The 18,949-nt window shown below is 45.5% G+C and overlaps 1 protein-coding gene across 1 annotated transcript; it reads left to right on the top strand.

The window, feature by feature from the left end:
• The first annotated feature begins 13,209 nt into the window (after window positions 1-13,209).
• Window positions 13,210-17,503, top strand: LOC106573082 (dnaJ homolog subfamily B member 9). Its single transcript, XM_014147756.3, has 3 exons — window positions 13,210-13,327; window positions 14,009-14,236; window positions 14,900-17,503. The coding sequence occupies exons 2-3, from the start codon at window positions 14,023-14,025 to the stop codon at window positions 15,340-15,342; spliced, it is 657 nt and encodes a 218-aa protein (XP_014003231.1). The 5' UTR covers window positions 13,210-13,327; window positions 14,009-14,022; the 3' UTR covers window positions 15,343-17,503.
• The last annotated feature ends 1,446 nt before the right edge of the window (window positions 17,504-18,949 follow it).

The raw sequence follows: 18,949 nt of genomic DNA, 5'->3' as shown, positions 1-18,949 counted from the left end.
AAAATTCTGACAAATGAGCAGTGTAAAATATAAACATTTAAAAAGTCCGGGAAGGAGCAGGACATACTTGTTTCGGGCTGATTTTTATTTATTTACAAAATCAAACTTCAGTGGCAATTGGTCTATGGCGGTTCTAGTGTTAAAGGACCAAAGAGTTTGGTCTTGCTTCGTGTTTTGATTTTTGCCAAGGAAAAAATATCACAATACTGATATTGTCCTGGCCCTACGACCCGTGTGTGTGTGTGTGTGTGTGTGTGTGTGTGTGTGTGTGTGTGTGTGTGTGTGTGTGTGTGTGTGTGTTTTCTACTCTCCAGGGGACTGATTGCTCTTCAGACTCTGCAGAATCTGGAAGCCCTGACAGGCAAACCCATCTACCAACTGTTTGATTACATCTGTGGGGTCAGGTCCTACTTTATATCTGGGTAATAGAGTGTGTGTGACGATATGCCTTTGAGCCATTGCCAAGTCTGGAAATTTCCCTCCATTTCTCCCTACACAAACGGACTGATCGTATGGTACAAACATTTGCTTGCTAAATAGACTATGATTTCGCTAATTGCCTCAAACGGTGCATTGTATCATGTAAAGAACACAAATGCCAATGTCTGGTAATAATGTCATTTATTTAGAAATATTTAGCATTTGTAATTCTTCTGTTCTATCGCCAACTTGTTCTACTCACCACTATTTGTACTTGGTTTATCCCGTTTAAGGGGTGTTTTAATTGTTAAGCTAAAACATGAACGTTTGTGCATATAATGTCTTTGTTTTCATTAATGAGTTAACGATCAGCCGCTGTCATTGAGAATTAATCTGTTTAAAGGTGAGAATGGTTTATGCCAGGTTAGGGCAGGTCCATTTAGGATCCTCGTTCTCCTCATTCATGGAGGGCTGCTTGTCAGACAACATGCTGTTTCTATAACTCTGCCATATTCATCTCAGATGTGTGAGTTTATGGACATTTTGCCCTTTGAGGCATTTTGCCCTCGTGTGGAGGTTGTTCTGCTAAAGACCATTTAATGTTTGTAGTTTTGAAATATATTTGACAATTATTTTTTATAATTTTTCATTGCTTGTATATTTTGTAAATACAACCTCTGGATCCAGTCTTCTCTGATCACAGTCTTCTCATCCCTTCCCGCTCTCCCTCCCGTCCAGGAGGACCTGAGCCCTAGGACCATGCCTCAGTACTACCTGGCCTGATGACTCCTGGCTGTCCCCAGTCCACCTGATCAGTTTCAACTGTTCTGCCTGCAGCTATGGAACCCTGACCTGTTCACCGGACGTGCTACTTTGTCAACTGACATTTACTCCTGAGGTGCTGACCTGTTGCAACCTCTACAACCACTGATTATTATTTGACCCTGCTGGTCATCTACGAACGTTTGAACATCTTGAAGAACAATCTGGCCTTAACGGCCACGTACTCTTATAATCTCCACCTGGCACAGCCAGAAGAGGACTGGCCACCCCTCAGAGCCTGGTTCCTCTCTAGGATTCTTCCTAGGTTACTGCCTTTCTAGGGAGTTTTTCCTAGCCATCGTGCTTCTACATCTGCATTACTTGCTGTTTGGGGTTTTAGGCTGGGTTTCAGTATAGCACTTTGTGACATATGCTGATGTAAAAAAGGCTTTATAAATACCTTTGATTTGATTTGTACTGTTAAATAAATTACACCTATTTTTGCACCGTCTCAACTGTTGCTGCTCCACACTACAGTAAGTGGGCTGCAGGGTCCTCTGTCCTGTGTGTGTGTGTGTGTACATGGGTCTTTCTATAAACTAGGGTACCCGTGAGCATTTATTGTAATGAACAACTGTTTGAAGCTGTTACAAAAGTCATTAATAATAATTTGCCTTTTTTTCATGTGAAAACATTAAGCTATACAAAACAGATACATTCAATATAATTCATGAGTTGAATCAAAGCCTGTGTTTAAACCCTTTCTGTAACGGTTGTCGTAGTGGATGGACCAAGGTGCAGCGGGTTGAGTGCTCATATTAACTTTATTAGACCACTTATCAACAAAACAAGACCGCCGAACACCAGTCTTGCAGGCAACACACAGCTATGCAAAGAACAACCTCCCACAAATCCCATGACAAACACATTCCTATTTATAGGACCTTCAATCAGAGGCAACGATAGACAGCTGTCTCCAATTGAAGGCCCCAACCCCAATTACCTAAACATAGAAATAGCAATGACTAGACAGAACATAGAAATACACTAAAATAGAACAATGACAAAAACCCCGGAATACATAAACCAAACACCCCTCTACATACACACACACCCCGAACCATATAAAACAAATACCCCCTGCCACGTCCTGACCAAACTATAATAACAAATAACCCCTTAACTGGTCAAGACGTGACACTTTCTCAGGCTTGGAGTCTTCACAGATTTGGCAAAAATCATGTGACATAACACTACCTTTCTTTCCATACATTTATGTAAGTCGCTCTGGATAAGAGCATCTGCTAAATGACTAAATTGTCAATGTAAATGATACTGCTGTTTGTCATTATATCATATACTAAGCATTTAACAATTGAATTACACATTGTATGGAGATCTCGGAAGTGCACTGTAACCTCATAATATTTGGTATCTCCCTATGTTATATTGTGAAAACAGTTTTCATGGGCACACATATCCAAAATAATGTATGGATTGCAAAATGGAATGTTAACAGAAAGAGTAACTTTAACAAGATGAAATCAAACCAAAAATCGATACAGTCATTAATGGAGTTCTTCAATAATTATGCATAACAGTTGATTAATGCGCATTTGATGTTTAGCTGTTTAGTTATGTGGGGAAATTATAGTGCAACATCAGCTGATTCAGGAAATGTCACGAATCCCACCGAAGGTGGCTCCCTTGCCTGCTCGGGCGGCGCTCGGCGGTCGTCGTCACCGACCTACTAGCCGCCGCTGATCCTTTTTTCCTTTTCGTTTGGTTTGTCTTATTGTTTGCACCTGTTCCTCATTTGTCTTTTGATTTTGGTTATTTAAGCCTGGTTAGCCCGCCCAGTGTTGTGCGGGATTATCTTAGCGTCAGGTTGTGTTTTTTTCATTGGATGTGCTGGCGATATACGACTGTGATATTGTAGGCTGGCTGTGCACCTGTTTTGGGCACTTGGCATTTTTTCCACGCCGTTTGTGTTGGCGTTGTTCGTGTTGTGTTTTGGATTTAAATAAACACACAGTTCCGTACCTCTGCTCTCTGCGCCTGACTCCTACCACCACTCCTAGCAATCGTCTGACAGAATCCCGCACCAGCTATGGAGTCAGCAGGAGCAGCCTCCCCTCCTCTCCCATCGATGGAGGAACGGGTCCTTCACCATACCACCATCCTCCACCGAATCGGCTCAGCGATGGAGCAGATGATGGAGAGGATGGACCGATGGGAGAGGAGTGGCCTCCCTACCGCATCCCCAGCACCAACTCCCCTTCCACCATCTACCCCTCCACCGACGTCCGGACCCGGAGCCCTACGCCTGGCTCTCCCCAGGGAGTACGATGGAGCGGCGGCTGGGTGCCAGGGGTTCCTGCTACAGTTGGATTTGTACCTGGCTACCGTTCATCCAGCTCCCTCGGGAGAGGAGAGCGTAAGCGTCCTCGTCTCCTGCTTAACGGGACGTGCCCTGGAGTGGGCCAACGCAGTGTGGTACGGCCCAGACTCGGCAAGGGATCACTACCCTGAGTTCACCCGCCGGTTCCAGGCCGTGTTCGACCACCCAGCAGAAGGCCGGGCGGCGGGTGAACGGCTGTTCCACCTGCGTCAGGAGACGAGGAGCGCACAGGACTTTGCTCTGGAGTTCCGGACCTTGGCTGCTGGAGCGGGGTGGAACGACAGGGCCCTGATGGACCACTATCGGTGTAGCCTCCGGGAGGACGTCCGCCGTGAGCTAGCCTGTCGGGACACTACCCTGTCGCTAGACGAACTAATCGACATGTCCATTCGTCTTGACAATCTGCTGGCTGCGCGCGGGCGTCCAGACGGGGCCCTGTTGGTTCCACCTCCAGGTCCTCCAGCTCCCATACCTATGGAGCTAGGGGGGGCCGCGTCCAGGGGAACCGGAGGAGGAGGCTCCCCTTGTATCCAGTGTGGTCGGAGAGGACACACTACCGACCGGTGCTGGGGGAGCTCCTCTGGGAATCGGGATGGCAGGCGGAGCACTCCTCGTCCATCTCAGGTGAGTAAGCACCAACCTCACCCAGAGCTCCCTGTTGGTCACATGTTCGTTTTAGTAACTTTCCCCTTGTTTTCTCCCTCTTTCCAGCATAAGGCGCTAGTCGATTCAGGCGCAGCTGGAAACTTTATGGATCGTGGGCTCGCATTAAGGCTAGGGATTCCCCTGGTGTCGTTGGACCAACCTTTCCCCGTGCACTCCTTAGATAGCAGACCATTAGGGTCAGGACTGGTCAGGGAGGCCACGGTGCCACTGGACATGGTAACGCAGGGGGATCATGGGGAACGGATTAGTCTCTTCCTCATTGATTCTCCTGCGTTTCCGGTGGTGCTGGGGATTCCCTGGCTGGCCAGTCACAATCCCAATATTTCGTGGAGACAGGGGGCTCTCAGAGGGTGGTCAGAGGAGTGCTCAGGCAGGTGTAAGGGAGTTTCCATCGGTGCGACGACGGTGGAGAGTCCAGACCAGGTTTCCACTGTGCGCATTCCCTCAGAATATGCCGATTTGGCTATCGCCTTCTGTAAAAAGAGGGCGACCCGATTACCACCTCATCGACGAGGGGATTGCGTGATAAATCTCCAGGTAAACGCTGCACTTCCCAGGAGTCACGTGTACCCATTGTCACAGGAGGAGACGTTGGCTATGGAGACATATGTCACGGAATCTCTGAGACAGGGGTATATTCGGCCCTCCATGTCACCCGTCTCCTCGAGTTTCTTTTTCGTGAAGAAAAAGGATGGAGGGTTGCGTCCGTGCATTGATTATCGAGGTCTAAATTCCATCACAGTAGGGTTCAGTTACCCACTACCTCTCATCGCTACGGCGGTGGAATCATTTCACGGCGCGCGTTTTTTCACGAAACTGGACCTCAGGAGCGCGTACAATCTGGTGCGTATCCGGGGAGGAGACGAGTGGAAAACCGCATTCAGTACCACATCGGGCCACTATGAGTACCTCGTCATGCCGTACGGGTTAAAGAATGCTCCAGCCGTCTTTCAATCCTTTGTTGACGAGATTCTCAGGGACCTGCACGGACAGGGGGTGGTGGTGTATATTGACGACATCCTGATTTATTCCGCCACCCGCGCCGCGCATGTCTCCCTGGTGCGCAAGGTGCTTGGGCGACTGCTGGAGAATGACCTGTACGTCAAGGCTGAGAAATGTGAGTTTTTCAAACGAGCCGTTTCCTTCCTGGGGTATCGCATTTCCACCTCGGGGGTGGTGATGGAGGATGACCGCGTTAAAGCCTTGCGTAATTGGCCGACTCCGACCACGGTAAAGGAGGTGCAGCGGTTTTTAGGGTTTGCCAATTACTACCGGAGGTTTATCCGGGGCTTTGGTCAAGTTGCTGCTCCCATTACCTCACTGCTGAAGGGGGGTCCGGCGCGCTTGCGCTGGTCAGCAGAGGCGAACAGAGCGTTCAGTCGCCTGAAGGAGCTGTTTACCGTCGCTCCACTGCTGGCTCATCCGGATCCCTCTTTGGCATTCGTAGTGGAGGTGGACGCGTCCGAGACTGGGGTGGGGGCCGTGCTATCACAGCACTCGGGCACGCCACCCAAACTCCGCCTGTGCGCTTTCTTCTCTAGGAAGCTAGGGCCGGCGGAGCAGAACTATGATGTGGGGGACAGGGAGTTGTTAGCTGTGGTCAAGGCTCTGAAGGTGTGGAGACATTGGCTTGAGGGGGCAAAGCACCCTTTCCTCATCTGGACTGACCACCGTAATCTCGAGTACATGGAGGCAGCTAGGAGACTGAATCCGCGTCAGGCCAGGTGGGCCATGTTCTTTACCCGTTTCCGGTTCACGATCTCTTATCGGCCAGGTTCACTGAACACGAAGGCCGACGCACTGTCCCGCCTATATGACACCGAGGAGAGGGCCATCGATCCGGCTCCCATTCTTCCGGCGTCGTGTTTGGTAGCTCCGGTGGTATGGGAGTTGGACGCGGAGATCGAGCGGGCGTTACGGTCGGAACCTGCACCATCGCAGTGTCCGGGAGGTGTTCAGTACATACGGCTTGGTCTCCGTGATCGATTGATTCGATGGGCCCATAATCTCCCCTCTTCGGGTCACCCTGGGATCGAGAGGACAGTGCGGAACCTGAGGGGGAAGTACTGGTGGCCCACCTTGGGTAAGGACGTGCGGTTTTATGTTTCCTCCTGCTCGGTGTGCGCTCAGAGCAAGGCTCCTCGACACCTGCCTAGAGGGAAATTACACCCCCTTCCCGTTCCACAGCGGCCGTGGTCAGACTTGTCAGTGGACTTCCTCACTGACCTTCCCGTATCGCAGGGGAACACCACTATCCTGGTCGTTGTGGATCGGTTCTCGAAGTCCTGTCGTCTCATCCCGTTGCCCGGTCTCCCTACGGCTCTGCAGACTGCGGAGGCCCTGTTTACCCATGTCTTCCGGCACTATGGGGTGCCCGAGGACATCGTTTCTGATCGGGGTCCCCAGTTCACGTCCAGAGTTTGGAGGGCGTTCATGGAACGTTTGGGGGTCTCGGTCAGCCTGACCTCGGGTTTCCACCCCGAGAGTAATGGGCAGGTGGAGAGGGTGAACCAAGAGGTGGGTAGGTTTCTAAGGACGTATTGCCAGGACAGGCCCAGAGAATGGGCGAGATACGTGCCATGGGCAGAAATAGCCCAAAATTCTCTACGACACTCATCAACCAACATGTCACCGTTCCAGTGCGTGTTGGGCTACCAGCCGGTCCTGGCTCCATGGCACCAGAGCCAGACCGAGGCTCTTGCGGTGGAGGATTGGGTGCAGCGCTCGAAGGACACCTGGAGAGCCGTCCAAGACGCACTTACAAAGGCGAGTGGACGGCAGAAGAAGAGCGCTGACCAGCACCGCAGTGAGACCCCTGTGTTTGCACCAGGGGATCGAGTCTGGCTCTCGGCTAGAAACCTGCCCCTCCGCTTGCCCTGCCGGAAGCTGGGCCCGCAGTGTGTAGGGCCGTTTAAAGTCCTGAGGAGGATAAACGAGGTGTGTTACCGGTTACAACTTCCATCTTACTACCGTATTAACCCCTCGTTTCATGTGTCTCTCCTCAGGCCGGTGGTGGCTGGTCCCATGCAGGAAGGTGAGGTGCCGCTGGACATTGGGGGGTCCCCGGCGTATTCCCCGCGCCATTCTGGACTCCAGACTTCGGGGGGGGGGGGGGGGGGGGGGGGCCTACAGTACCTCGTCGACTGGGAGGGGTACGGCGCGGAGGAGAGGTGCTGGGTACCCAGGAGGGACATTTTGGACCCCCCACTACTGAGGGAGTTCCACCGCCTTCATGGGGATCGCCCTGCGCCTCGTCCTCCGGGTCGCCCTCGAGGTCGGTGGCGGCGCGCTGCGGGAGCCGCGCGTCAGGAGGGGGGTACTGTCACGAATCCCACCGAAGGTGGCTCCCCTGCCTGCTCGGGCGGCGCTTGGCGGTCGTCGTCACCGACCTACTAGCCGCCGCTGATCCTTTTTTCCTTTTCGTTTGGTTTGTCTTATTGTTTGCACCTGTTCCTCATTTGTCTTTTGATTTTGGTTATTTAAGCCTGGTTAGCCCGCCCAGTGTTGTGCGGGATTATTTTAGCGTCAGGTTGTGTTTTTTTCATTCGATGTGCTGGCGATTTACGACTGTGATATTGTAGGCTGGCTGTGCACCTGTTTTGGGCACTTGGCATTTTTTCCACGCCGTTTGTGTTGGCGTTGTTCGTGTTGTGTTTTGGATTTAAATAAACACACAGTTCCGTACCTCTGCTCTCTGCGCCTGACTCCTACCACCACTCCTAGCAATCGTCTGACAGGAAAGGTTTTCCTGAATGACAGACAAGTGATAAAGAGCTGGTGTGATAATGCACGTGATTGAACAACAGCCAAAGTGTGGTAATTAATGTTGATCTGGAGAATTGACCGACATTTTGGTGTCTATGTTGTTAAGTCGGTGAAGATAATTAACCTATGTCTTGGACAACATATTCCTGAGGTAAGATTACGGTCCGTATACGTTTTGATCATTTATTTTCCGACTTAAAATGGAGCAATCGGGAACTGTTTGTTTATTCCTTTTTTAAATATAACTGCATATTAAATCAAAACACACAGATTGATATTTCGATTTTCACATGCGGGTGGGGTTAAATGTGGAATGCCTGTCATTGGTTAAGTGCACAGCCAACACTTCCTGTACTTACAAAGTAGTTCACCCTTCTAATGCCATTATATAAATCTTTTATCTATTCATTCATCAATTAATAGCTGCCCATACCATGCCACTGTGCCAAGATAAAGTAAGATTTCTAAACATCTGCATAAGATTTAGTGTGTATTGACTTCTTAATGAACTACTGTTACTGTAAATAGTTAGCTGGCTCATATATTTTAGTTACCTAACTAACCATTGGCAATCTTATTCAATGATGCCATACAGCCGAAACAACAGTATCTATTGCTAGACTAGAGATATGCCCTGGCTATATTTAGTCAGTGGTTGCACATCTAACTAGCTGGAATGAATCAAGGGTGTGAATAGTAGACATGTAAATGCCGTGGGTGTGTCCAGCTTACACCTGTGCAAATCCATGTGTGTATAGCAATGGAATGAAACAACCAACCAATGCCTCAAGTCGTGCTGTACAGTAGTAGGTCCACCACACACCCGGAGGGTTGTGGGGTCCTGCCCAGAAGCCACCCCTAGCCGCTATTCATAGACACTTATGGAGATCTGAGAGGATTGGACAGGTGTAAGCAAGACATTCCACCAAGCCTTTCAGAGGGTAAGGTGGAGCTCTCACCATGTCACCACCAGCCATAAATCCCATATTAGGTAGCGGAGTCAGTCAGTCTGGCACAGTCTGGCACAGAGACTGGTAATAACATCCGCCAGTGCCACACACACATCCGCCAGTGCCACACACACAGTCAATGGAGAACATTGGATAAACTGAAACGCAGTGACCGTTTGACAAACCACAGACACAAAAAAACAATCACACAGACACATATTACTGTACCTGGTTCGCCCTCCGTCGAACCCTGATGCCCAGGCCGTTGTTGTAACCCACCAGAGTGAGGGCCTCCCTGACCTCTGCTTTCAGAGACGGGTTCTCAGCCTGTCAGAGACAAAGTAGACACGGTAATACTACATGGTGAACATACACTAATTTATTCAGTTCTACAGTGCTAGTTTTTATGCAAGGCCAGAAACAAAGGCCCTGGGTTAAAATGGGTTGAGTGTCCAATCGGAAAGTCCCGACAGATAAGGCTATCTGTAATATAAATAGCCTATATGATAAGGGAACAAACAGGGCAGTGCAAACTCGTTTTGGTGATTTCTGGTAAATCATCAAAATAAATCACATCACGTTTTTGTACTCATTCTGCAGTTTTTACCTGATTAAGAACTATATCATTGGAAATTAATGTTATGTTTATATCCCTAAAACTTAAGTTGATGTAATGCGTCTGTGTGTAGCTGGTGAGATGAGTCAGGTGCAGAACAGCAGATACGAGTAATGAAAGCAATTTTACTTAACAGTATAACAATACACGTAGTAAAATTACCAGGCCACAAATACGGCGCGCAATACAATAAACAATTACTCACAAACAAACATGGGGGAACAGAGGGTTAAATAATGAACAAGTAATTGGGGGATTGAAAACAGGTGCGTAATACAAAGACAAAACAAATGGAAAATGAAAAGTGGATCGGCGATGGCTAGAAGGCCGGTGACGTCGACCGCTGTACGCCGCCCGAACAAGGAGAGGGACCGACTTCGGCGGAAGTCGTGACAGTTGATAATGATTCTGTCTCTACTTCCTGTTGACAAGACATTTTGATAAATAGCCCAATGTCAAAACACAGTTTTAGCATGTCCAAATCAATAACCACATTAAGTCCTGCGACGGACAGGCGAGTATAACAAAATCAACAGTACCAAACCAAATATATGAATCTGTTTAAAGCAATTGATTTTAATGTATTTGTGATGACTGTAAACTAAAGATCACCAATCTGAAGCAAAAAGGATATGTAATGTGGTAAAAAAGCAAGCTTCTGTAATGTAGTAACACGTTTTCTCACCCATAAGGAAATGTGAGTAATATAACATAATTAAATATGTCAAAGTAATTCAATATTTTTATATATGATGATAGTAAATAAAGCACAGACACATTTTTACAACAATTACATTTTTTTTCTTCCTAATTTAATCATGAGAGTAAAAATGCACAGTTTAACCAGGCACTCTAGACTAGAGCATCCATAAGGTCTGTGCAGCAGGCTGAACGTTTGGCATCCCTACTACATAGTAAGACAGTTCTCTCATTGACTGACTTATCTTATATAACATTATGTAGGCTATGCTGTTGCCATAGCAAAACTTGACATTTAGGAAGGCATCAGAGAGCTTAAGGTTGTGTCCCAAATGGCACCCTATTAAATAGTGCACTACTTTTGACCAGAGCCCAATGGGCACTCGGCCCTGTTCAAAAGTAGTGCACTATAGGGTGTAGGGTGCCATTCTAGACTCAGCATAGAAAAACAACACAAGCAAATCAGCTGCCCCAGAATCTCACCAGATACAACATGATTATGAAGGCAAAAAACAATGCTGTACTGCATACTGCTCTGATGTGAGGTGGTGTCAAAATGAAGGATTTAGGGCTAGAGGACATGATCAGGATGGACAGATTGGACACACTGCATGAAACACTGTTGTGGATTCGGCACAAAAGCTCTAACAGGATAACTGATCAGTGGAGGCTGGTGGGAGGAGCTATAGAAGGATGGGCTCATTGAAATGGCTGGAATGGATTAAATGGAACATTTTCAAACGCATCAAACATATGGAAACCACATGTTTGACTCCATTCCAATCATTCCATTCCAACCATTACAAATAGCTCGTCCTCCTATAGCTCCTCCCACCAGCCTCCTCTGTAACTGATATGTCCTAACATGACTTTGTCGGTAAAGACTCTAATTCGCAACTCAAAAGGACAGACTCTGACACCTCTGTTTCACCACGCTCCGCACCGGGTCTGCGTTGCACCAAATGACGGGCGTCACAAACACCAGGAATCTTCCATTTCAATTGCTCCATCTCCACCCTTAACGCTAACCCAGAAATCCCTCCTTTCAATGGTGCCCTGTTCCTAAGAGCAAAGCAATAAATAGATCTTGACCCGAGAATGCGTGGCTCAGAGCACCCGCTCCCTCTGGGTGGAAGAAACACAAACAAACATCACAATTCCACTTCGGGTTAGGCCTACTTTCATTAGCATCATGGCAGCAACATTAAGACTTCCAGTTTTCTGATTTAGTGTTCAAAATAAAATGCGTTAAGACGCTATGTGTATGATACGAAATCAAGAATTTTTGCAGCTTTGCATAATGTTAAAATAATGTTACAAAAAATGGAAACTAAAGAGAATTATTACTTTACACAAGATAAATCATATTATAAGGTGGAGCATGTTGATAAATGCTTCTAGCTTAAGTACACTGAACAAAAATATAAACGCAACATGTAAAGTGTTGGTCCCAGGTTTCATGAGCTGAAATAAAAGATCCCAGAAATGTTCCACAGTCCGTCCTCCTGCCAGGTGTGGCATATCAAGAAGCTGATTAAACAGCACAATGCCACAGATGTCTCAAGTTTTGAGGGAGCGTGCAATTGGCATGCTGGCTGCATGAATGTCCACCAGAGCTGTTGCCAGATAATTGAATGTTCATTTCTCTACCATAAGCCACCTCCAACGTCGTTTTAGAGAATTTGGCAGTACGTCCAACTGGCCTCACAACCGCAGACCACGTGTAACCACGCCAGCCCAGGACCTCCACATCCGGCTTCTTCACTTGTGGGACTGTCTGAGATCTGGACAGCTGATGAAACTGACAAGTATTTCTGTTTGTAATAAAGCTCTTTTGTGGGGAAAAACGTATTCTGATTAGCTGGGCCTGACTCCCCAGTGGGGGGGACTGGCTCCCAAGTGGGCGGGCCTATGCCCTCCCATGGCTGTGCCCTTACCCTGTCATGTGAAATCCATAGATTAGGGCCTAATGAATTTATTTCAATTGACTGATTTCCTTATATGGACTGTAACTCAGTAAAATCATTGAAATTGTTCCATGTTGTGTTTATATTTTTGTTCAGTATTTAAATTAATGTAAAAAACAAAATATTTTACAGACCCTATTGATTTTGTTTTATTTTTTAAATTTTATTTCACCTTTATTTAACCAGGTAGGCTAGTTGAGAACAAGTTCTCATTTGCAACTGCGACCTGGCCAAGATAAAGCAAAGCAGTTCGACACATACAACAACACAGAGTTACACATGGAATAAACAAACATACAGTCAATACAGTAGCAAAAGTCTATATACAGTGTGCGCAAATGAGGTAGGATAAGAGAGGTAAGGCAATAAATAGGCCATGGTGGCGAAGTAATTACAATAAAGCAATTAAACACTTGAATGGTAGGATGTGTAGAAGATGAATGTGCAAGTAGAGATACTGGGGTGCAAAGGAGCAAGATAAATAAATAAATACAGTATGGAGATGAGGTAGATTGGATGGGCTATTTACAGATAAGCTATGTACAGGTGCAATGATCTGTGAGCTGCTCTGACAGCTGGTGCTTAAAACTAGTGAGGGAGGTAAGAGTTTCCAGCTTCAGATGTTTTGATGTAGCACTAGAGTATATATATGGTGTTATTTCTTGGATGACTGCACTTACAAAGAAAGGCGCTATCTAGAACCTAAAAGGGTTATTTGGTTGTCCCCATGGGAGAACACTTTGAAGAACCCTTTTTGGTTCCAGGTAAAACCCTATTGGGTTCCATGTAGAGCCCTTTCCCCAGAAAAGACTAGATACCTTTCTCCATCCACTCATTGTAAAATCATGTTTTTTTCTTAATTAGGATGCATCTAGTGTTCTTCATACTGTAGCTACTGTCTTTGGTTTCAGTTTATTTCCCTTTCCGTTTTCTATTTTCCCTCCTTTTCCCATTTGCATCCAGTAGTTGGCAGCAATAAACCTTTTCCGGTGTAGTCCACCCTAAACACCACCAAGGAAGAAGAAGGTGCGCGATAAAGCGACTTATTAACTGAAGTTATCCTTCGCAATTCAGCAAAAATGTAAGTGAAACTGTATTGTTGCAGTTATGACTCTCACCATGATTAGGGACATTCAATCATTGTTTTTTTGGCTTTACTGGGCAATCAAGCTTGCTAGCGTTAAATTGTGAACTAACCATCAGCTAACATTAGTTAGCTAACGTTAGCTAACGTTATATAAGATTGACAACATCATCACCAGCAATGTGTAGTTTGTTGTGCCGGTATCTTTGGATGAATGAAAAAAAAAAACATACAAAATATCGCTAATGTCGTGTCAGTTCAGATTAACTGGGTTTTCTTAGCGAGCTAATATGCAGTTAATAGACTGCAAAATAGCTAACGTTAGCTAGCTCAACCAGGCTCAATCTGCCTGCCTGTCTCCATCAATACTGTAAATAGTTTCGTCAAGATGCAGCTGATCAGAGTAAGTGTGATATCACTTTTCTCAACTCAAGAAACTGTTGATAGTGAAATATGTCACACGATTAGCTAAAACTACTCTACTACATGATGTGGGATATTTAGGTTGGAGATTATATCAATACGGGTAGTATACCTTTTCTGCTCACTCCTTTGCATAAATAATACAGGGTACTGTGGTCTCAGTTGATGCATTGTACGTTTTTTTTTTTTTTTTTACATGTGTATGCTGTAGTGTAGCGCAACTTTTCTTCTACTCCTCCCGTATTTACTTTACAGAAGCCACCAGCACCATGGGAACTTCACAGTCAGCCTTCGCATTTGCAGTTTGTATCCTGATAATAGAGTTAATACTGGCCAAAAAGAACTACTATGACATATTGGGAGTTCCGAAAGATGCCAACGAGCGTCAGATAAAGAAGGCTTTTCACAAGCTGGCTATGAAGTATCACCCAGACAAGAACAAGAGCCCAGATGCTGAGACAGAGTTTAGAGACATTGCTGAGGGTAAGTGTAATAGGAATTTCCAGGTGAACAAAGGAGAAGAGCAGTCCCAGATAAAGTAAATCAAGAGTCAAATCTGGTTTATTATAAGTTGCAAGTCCAGCACAAGCAGAGAAAATATCTAACTGGCCTTATCTGAGCAGGCCTCTATATCCTAATCAAAAAGCGGCAAATGTTCTGTAGGAAGTCAAAACGAAAAGGCAGTGACTTTGTCAGCTGCTACAGAATCGCACATTGTTCACAGAATGTCATCAATACAATACAACCGTGAATAAACAGTGTGTCCTTGTATCTCCAGTCTGGAGTCAATCGCTATCAACAGATATGAGAATCCATAACATTTGGCTTCCAGTCTAGCAACCATCAACCCACACCTTGAGTGTAACTCTGCAAAGGATTTGTATTACAGAAACTCAAAATATGCTAAATAATTGTGTTGATCATGCTAAATTAAATATGAAGTTTAGTCATCTTAAATATTCCTATTACAGGTTGATACTTTACTGTAGTGTCTTTATTTATGTAAAAATGTCTACTCACGTTCCAGCGCTTTCTTTCTTATTATTGTGTTATAGCCAAATTACATCACTGTTGTTTTTTTACACTACTGCTAATAGAATCATTGGTATGATCTGAAACGCTTTTTTGCAACTCTCTCATCTACAGCATATGAAACATTGTCAGATGAGAAGAGGAGACAAGAGTATGACCAGTTTGGACATGGAACATTCCATAATGATGGAACCAAAGGCAGAAACAGTCCAAATGTCCACCCGCCCTTCAACTTTGGCGACATGTTCAAGGACTTTGATATTTACAGCCAGAACTGGCACGCCCGTCACAAGAGGCACTTCGAGGATCACTTCCGGGCCCACCAGGAGGCCCATCACAGCAGACACAAGAGACACTCCCAAGGGGCTTTTGGAGCAGCAGGTGGTGGTGGCTTTGACGGCATGTTTAACGACATGAAGAAGTTTACTTTTCACAGGGACACTACTAAGCAGACTGAGAGCAGGTTTCAGAGTACTACAGCGAAGCAACACTGCAGAACAGTGACACAACGCAGGGGGAACATGGTCAACACGTACACTGACTGCACTGGCTCCTGAGGACGGGCAAAGTCCGTATCCACATCCCTTGGGTTGTGTTCATCAGGCATGAAATGGAAGAAAGCGATTTGAAATGGGGAGGTACTATCTGAACCAGTTGTGGCTGATGGGAGGAGCTATTGGAGGATTGGCTCATTGTAATGGCTGGAATGGAATTAATGGAATGGTATCAAACACATGGAAACCACGTTTGACTCCGTTCCTTCATTCCATTCCAGCCATTTAAAAAAAAATATATATTTTTATTTATTTAACCTATTATTTAACTAGGCAAGTCTGTTAAGAATAAATTCTTATTTACAATGACTGCCTACCCTGGCCTCCCTTTACCCAGAAGACGCTGGGACAATTGTGCGCCGCCCTATGGTACTCCCGATTACGGCCGGTTGTGATACAGCCCGGGATCGAACCAGGGTCAGCAGTGACGCCTCTAGCACTGAGATGCAGTGCTTTAGATCGCTGTACCACTCGGGAGCCATTACAATCAGCCCGTCCTCCTATAGCTCCCCCCACCAGCCTCCACTGATCTGAACTTGTCCAATAAGAAAAGGTCGTTTTTGTTTTCTGTTGCACAACATTTTGAAATGTTTCTCTATGGTGTGCCCTAATGAACATTACCCTGCAACAGCTTGCAACTGGGTAGGCACCTGTGGTGGGAGCTAGGTGTTTTTGTTGATGCTGTGACCTAAGTGCTGGTCAATGCTACTCTGTTGAGTTAAAGTAAGTAGCTAATGAAAACACTTTTGAGCAGACACTGTTTGTAAAACAATCAATAATAATAATAATTCATGCACTGAACAGCTTTTGAAGCATATTGCACACAGTTTACATCAAGTATAGCTAAGAATTTGAACGTGGTAGAGGAGAATATTTTTGGGAATAGTGTTAAGAAATTGTTTTATATATCCATTTGACCAACGTTTCACAAACTCGGTGCACGTTTTGGTTTTTGCCCTAACACTTCACAGCTAATTCAAATGATCAAAGCTTGATGATTAGTTGATCATTTGAATCAGCTGTGTAGTGGTAGGGCAAAAACCAAACCATGCACCCCTTGGGGTCCCGAGGACCAAGTTTGGGAAACCCTGCATTAGACTATCATTCTATGTACAGTATATTTAGTACCCCTCTTGAATATTTACAAAGGCTCTTACTCGTTAGCCAAAAGTGTTTAGTAACTACTACCACTCCCAGACCTAGACATTTTCTGTGTGCATTTAGTAGTTTGTATAGCCTACACGACTCCATTGTGTGAATCCAGCAACCTTTAGTTGGAACAAAACGGTGTGGACAATGACGCTGGGACAGGTTTACTTTTGGTTGATAAATGGAGAAAAATGTCAGAAATATATCCCCTCGGTTTGAACATTTAGTGAAACTATAATGCAGCATTTTGATGTACTGTTTTGTAAAGGGATGCTCACCACTTGTAGTTGAAATTAGGTCAAACTATTCAGCTCTACAAGGACTCGTATGGCCAAGGGATCACATTGGAAACTACTTGCAGTTCACGTAGCCAGCTGTTTTTGTTGCTGCTGTGTGCTTGCCATTGCTTCTTTGTCAACATCTTTCTTCCTGTCTGCATGGACCACTTGAATTCATAAGCTCACGTTGGTGTAAATACAATCCAGTGTTGTTCATCCAACACCTCATAAACATCCGTAACCTGTTTCCCTAGACTGTAGACTAGAAATGTATGTTATCCAGTTTTGTTATGTCATGTGTAAAGCCAGCACTCCTTTTTTCGTCTTTTTTTGCCACTGTTTGCTGGCTTTATCGTTGTCATACCTTGACCCATATAAGCACTTTCATTATTTGAATCCTTTGGATAAAATGTGTTACTTTGACAGAAAAATGGTGTATTGTCCCTGTAAATAAGTGTTCAGGAAATAAAATATCAGAAAAGAAACTTTATTTGCTTTCTTTTGGCATTGTGCTGAATTTTGGCAGGTATGTATGCAACCTCCTAGTAGACATTTTGTTTTTGGTAATGCCAAGGAAATTCCCAACCCTGATTTTCTCAATACATGAATCAGTGCCTAAATATTTTGTTAAATGACTGTTGTCTTGGAAAATACATTTTGCTCTACATTGGTGCAGCATGAATCATGTCAACGCTGGTAAATGTATACTGAATAAAAATATAAAAGTAACATGTAAATTGTTGGTCCAATGTTACATGAGCTAAAATAATATTTCCATACGCACCAAAAGCTTATTTCTCCAAAATGTTGTGCACAAATTTGTTTACATCCCTGTTAGTGAGCATTTCTCCTCTGCCAAGATAATCCATCTATCTGACAGACGTGGCATATCATGAAGCTGATTAAACAACATGGTCATTACACAGGTGCACCTTGTGCTGAGGACAATAAAAGGCCACTCTAAAATGTGCCGTTTTGTCACACAATGCCACAGATGTCTCAAGTTGAGGGATCGTGCAATTGGCATGCTGACTGCTAATGTCCACCAGAGCTGTTGCCAGAGAATTTAATATTAATTTCTCTACCATAAGCCACCTCCAATGTTATTTTAGAGAATTTAGCAGTACGTCCATCCGGCCTCACAACCGCAGACCATGCCAGCCCAGGACCTCCACATCCGGCAATAAATAGGCCATGGTGGCGAAGTAATTACAATATAGCAATTAAACACTGGAATGGTAGATGTGCAGAAGATGAATGTGCAAGTAGAGATACTGGGGTGCAAAGGAGCAAGATAAATAAATAAATGCGGTATGGGGATGAGGTAGGTAGATAGATGGGCTGTTTACAGATGGGCTATGTACAGGTGCAGTGATCTGTGAGCTGCTCTGACAGCTGGTGCTTAAAGCTAGTGAGGGAGATATGAGTCTCCAGCTTCAGTGATTTGTGCAGTTCGTTCCAGTCATTGGCAGCAGAGAACTGGATGGAAAGACGACCAAAGGAAGAATTGGCTTTGGGGGTGACCAGTGAGATATACCTGCTGGAGCGCTTGCTACGAGTGGGTGCTGCTATGGTGACCAGTGAGCTGAGATAAGGCGGGGCTTTACCTAGCAGAGACTTGTAGATGACTTGTAGCCAGTGGGTTTGGCGACGAATATGAAGCGAGGGCCAACCAATGAGAGCGTACAGGTCGCAATGGTGGGTAGTGTATGGGGCTTTGGTGACAAAACGGATGACACCGTGATAGACTGCATCCAGTTTGTTGAGTAGAGTGTTGGAGGCTATTTTATAGATGACATCACTGAAGTCGAGGATCGGTAGGATGGTCATCCTACCCATGCTAGATTACGGAGACATAATGTATATATCGGCAGGTAAGGGTGCTCTCGAGCGGCTAGATGTTCTTTACCATTCGGCCATCAGATTTTCCACCAATGCTCCTTACAGGACACATCACTGCACTCTATACTCTTCTGTAAACTGGTCATCTCTGTATACCTGTCGCAAGACCCACTGATTGATACTTATTTATAAAACCCTCTTAGGCCTCACTCCCCCCTGATCTGAGATATCTACTGCAGCCCTCATCCTCCATATACAACACCCGTTCTACCAGTCACATTCTGTTAAAGGTCCCGAAAGCACACCCATCCCTGGGTCGTGCGTCTTTTCAGTTCGCTGCA

Source organism: Salmo salar, chromosome 16, assembly GCF_965601325.2.
Source record: "Salmo salar chromosome 16, fSalSal1, whole genome shotgun sequence".
NCBI lineage: Eukaryota > Metazoa > Chordata > Actinopteri > Salmoniformes > Salmonidae > Salmo > Salmo salar.
The sequence above is the reverse complement of the archived record's forward strand: the minus strand, read 5'-3'. Positions and strand labels throughout refer to the sequence as shown.

Bases quoted from the DNA above. Each gene is read 5' to 3' on its own strand.
- LOC106573082 (XM_014147756.3), top strand. From the start codon at position 14,023: ATGGGAACTTCACAGTCAGCCTTCGCATTTGCAGTTTGTATCCTGATA. The intron at 14,237-14,899 runs GTAAGTGTAATA...TCTCATCTACAG, and splicing joins GTTTAGAGACATTGCTGAGG to CATATGAAACATTGTCAGAT.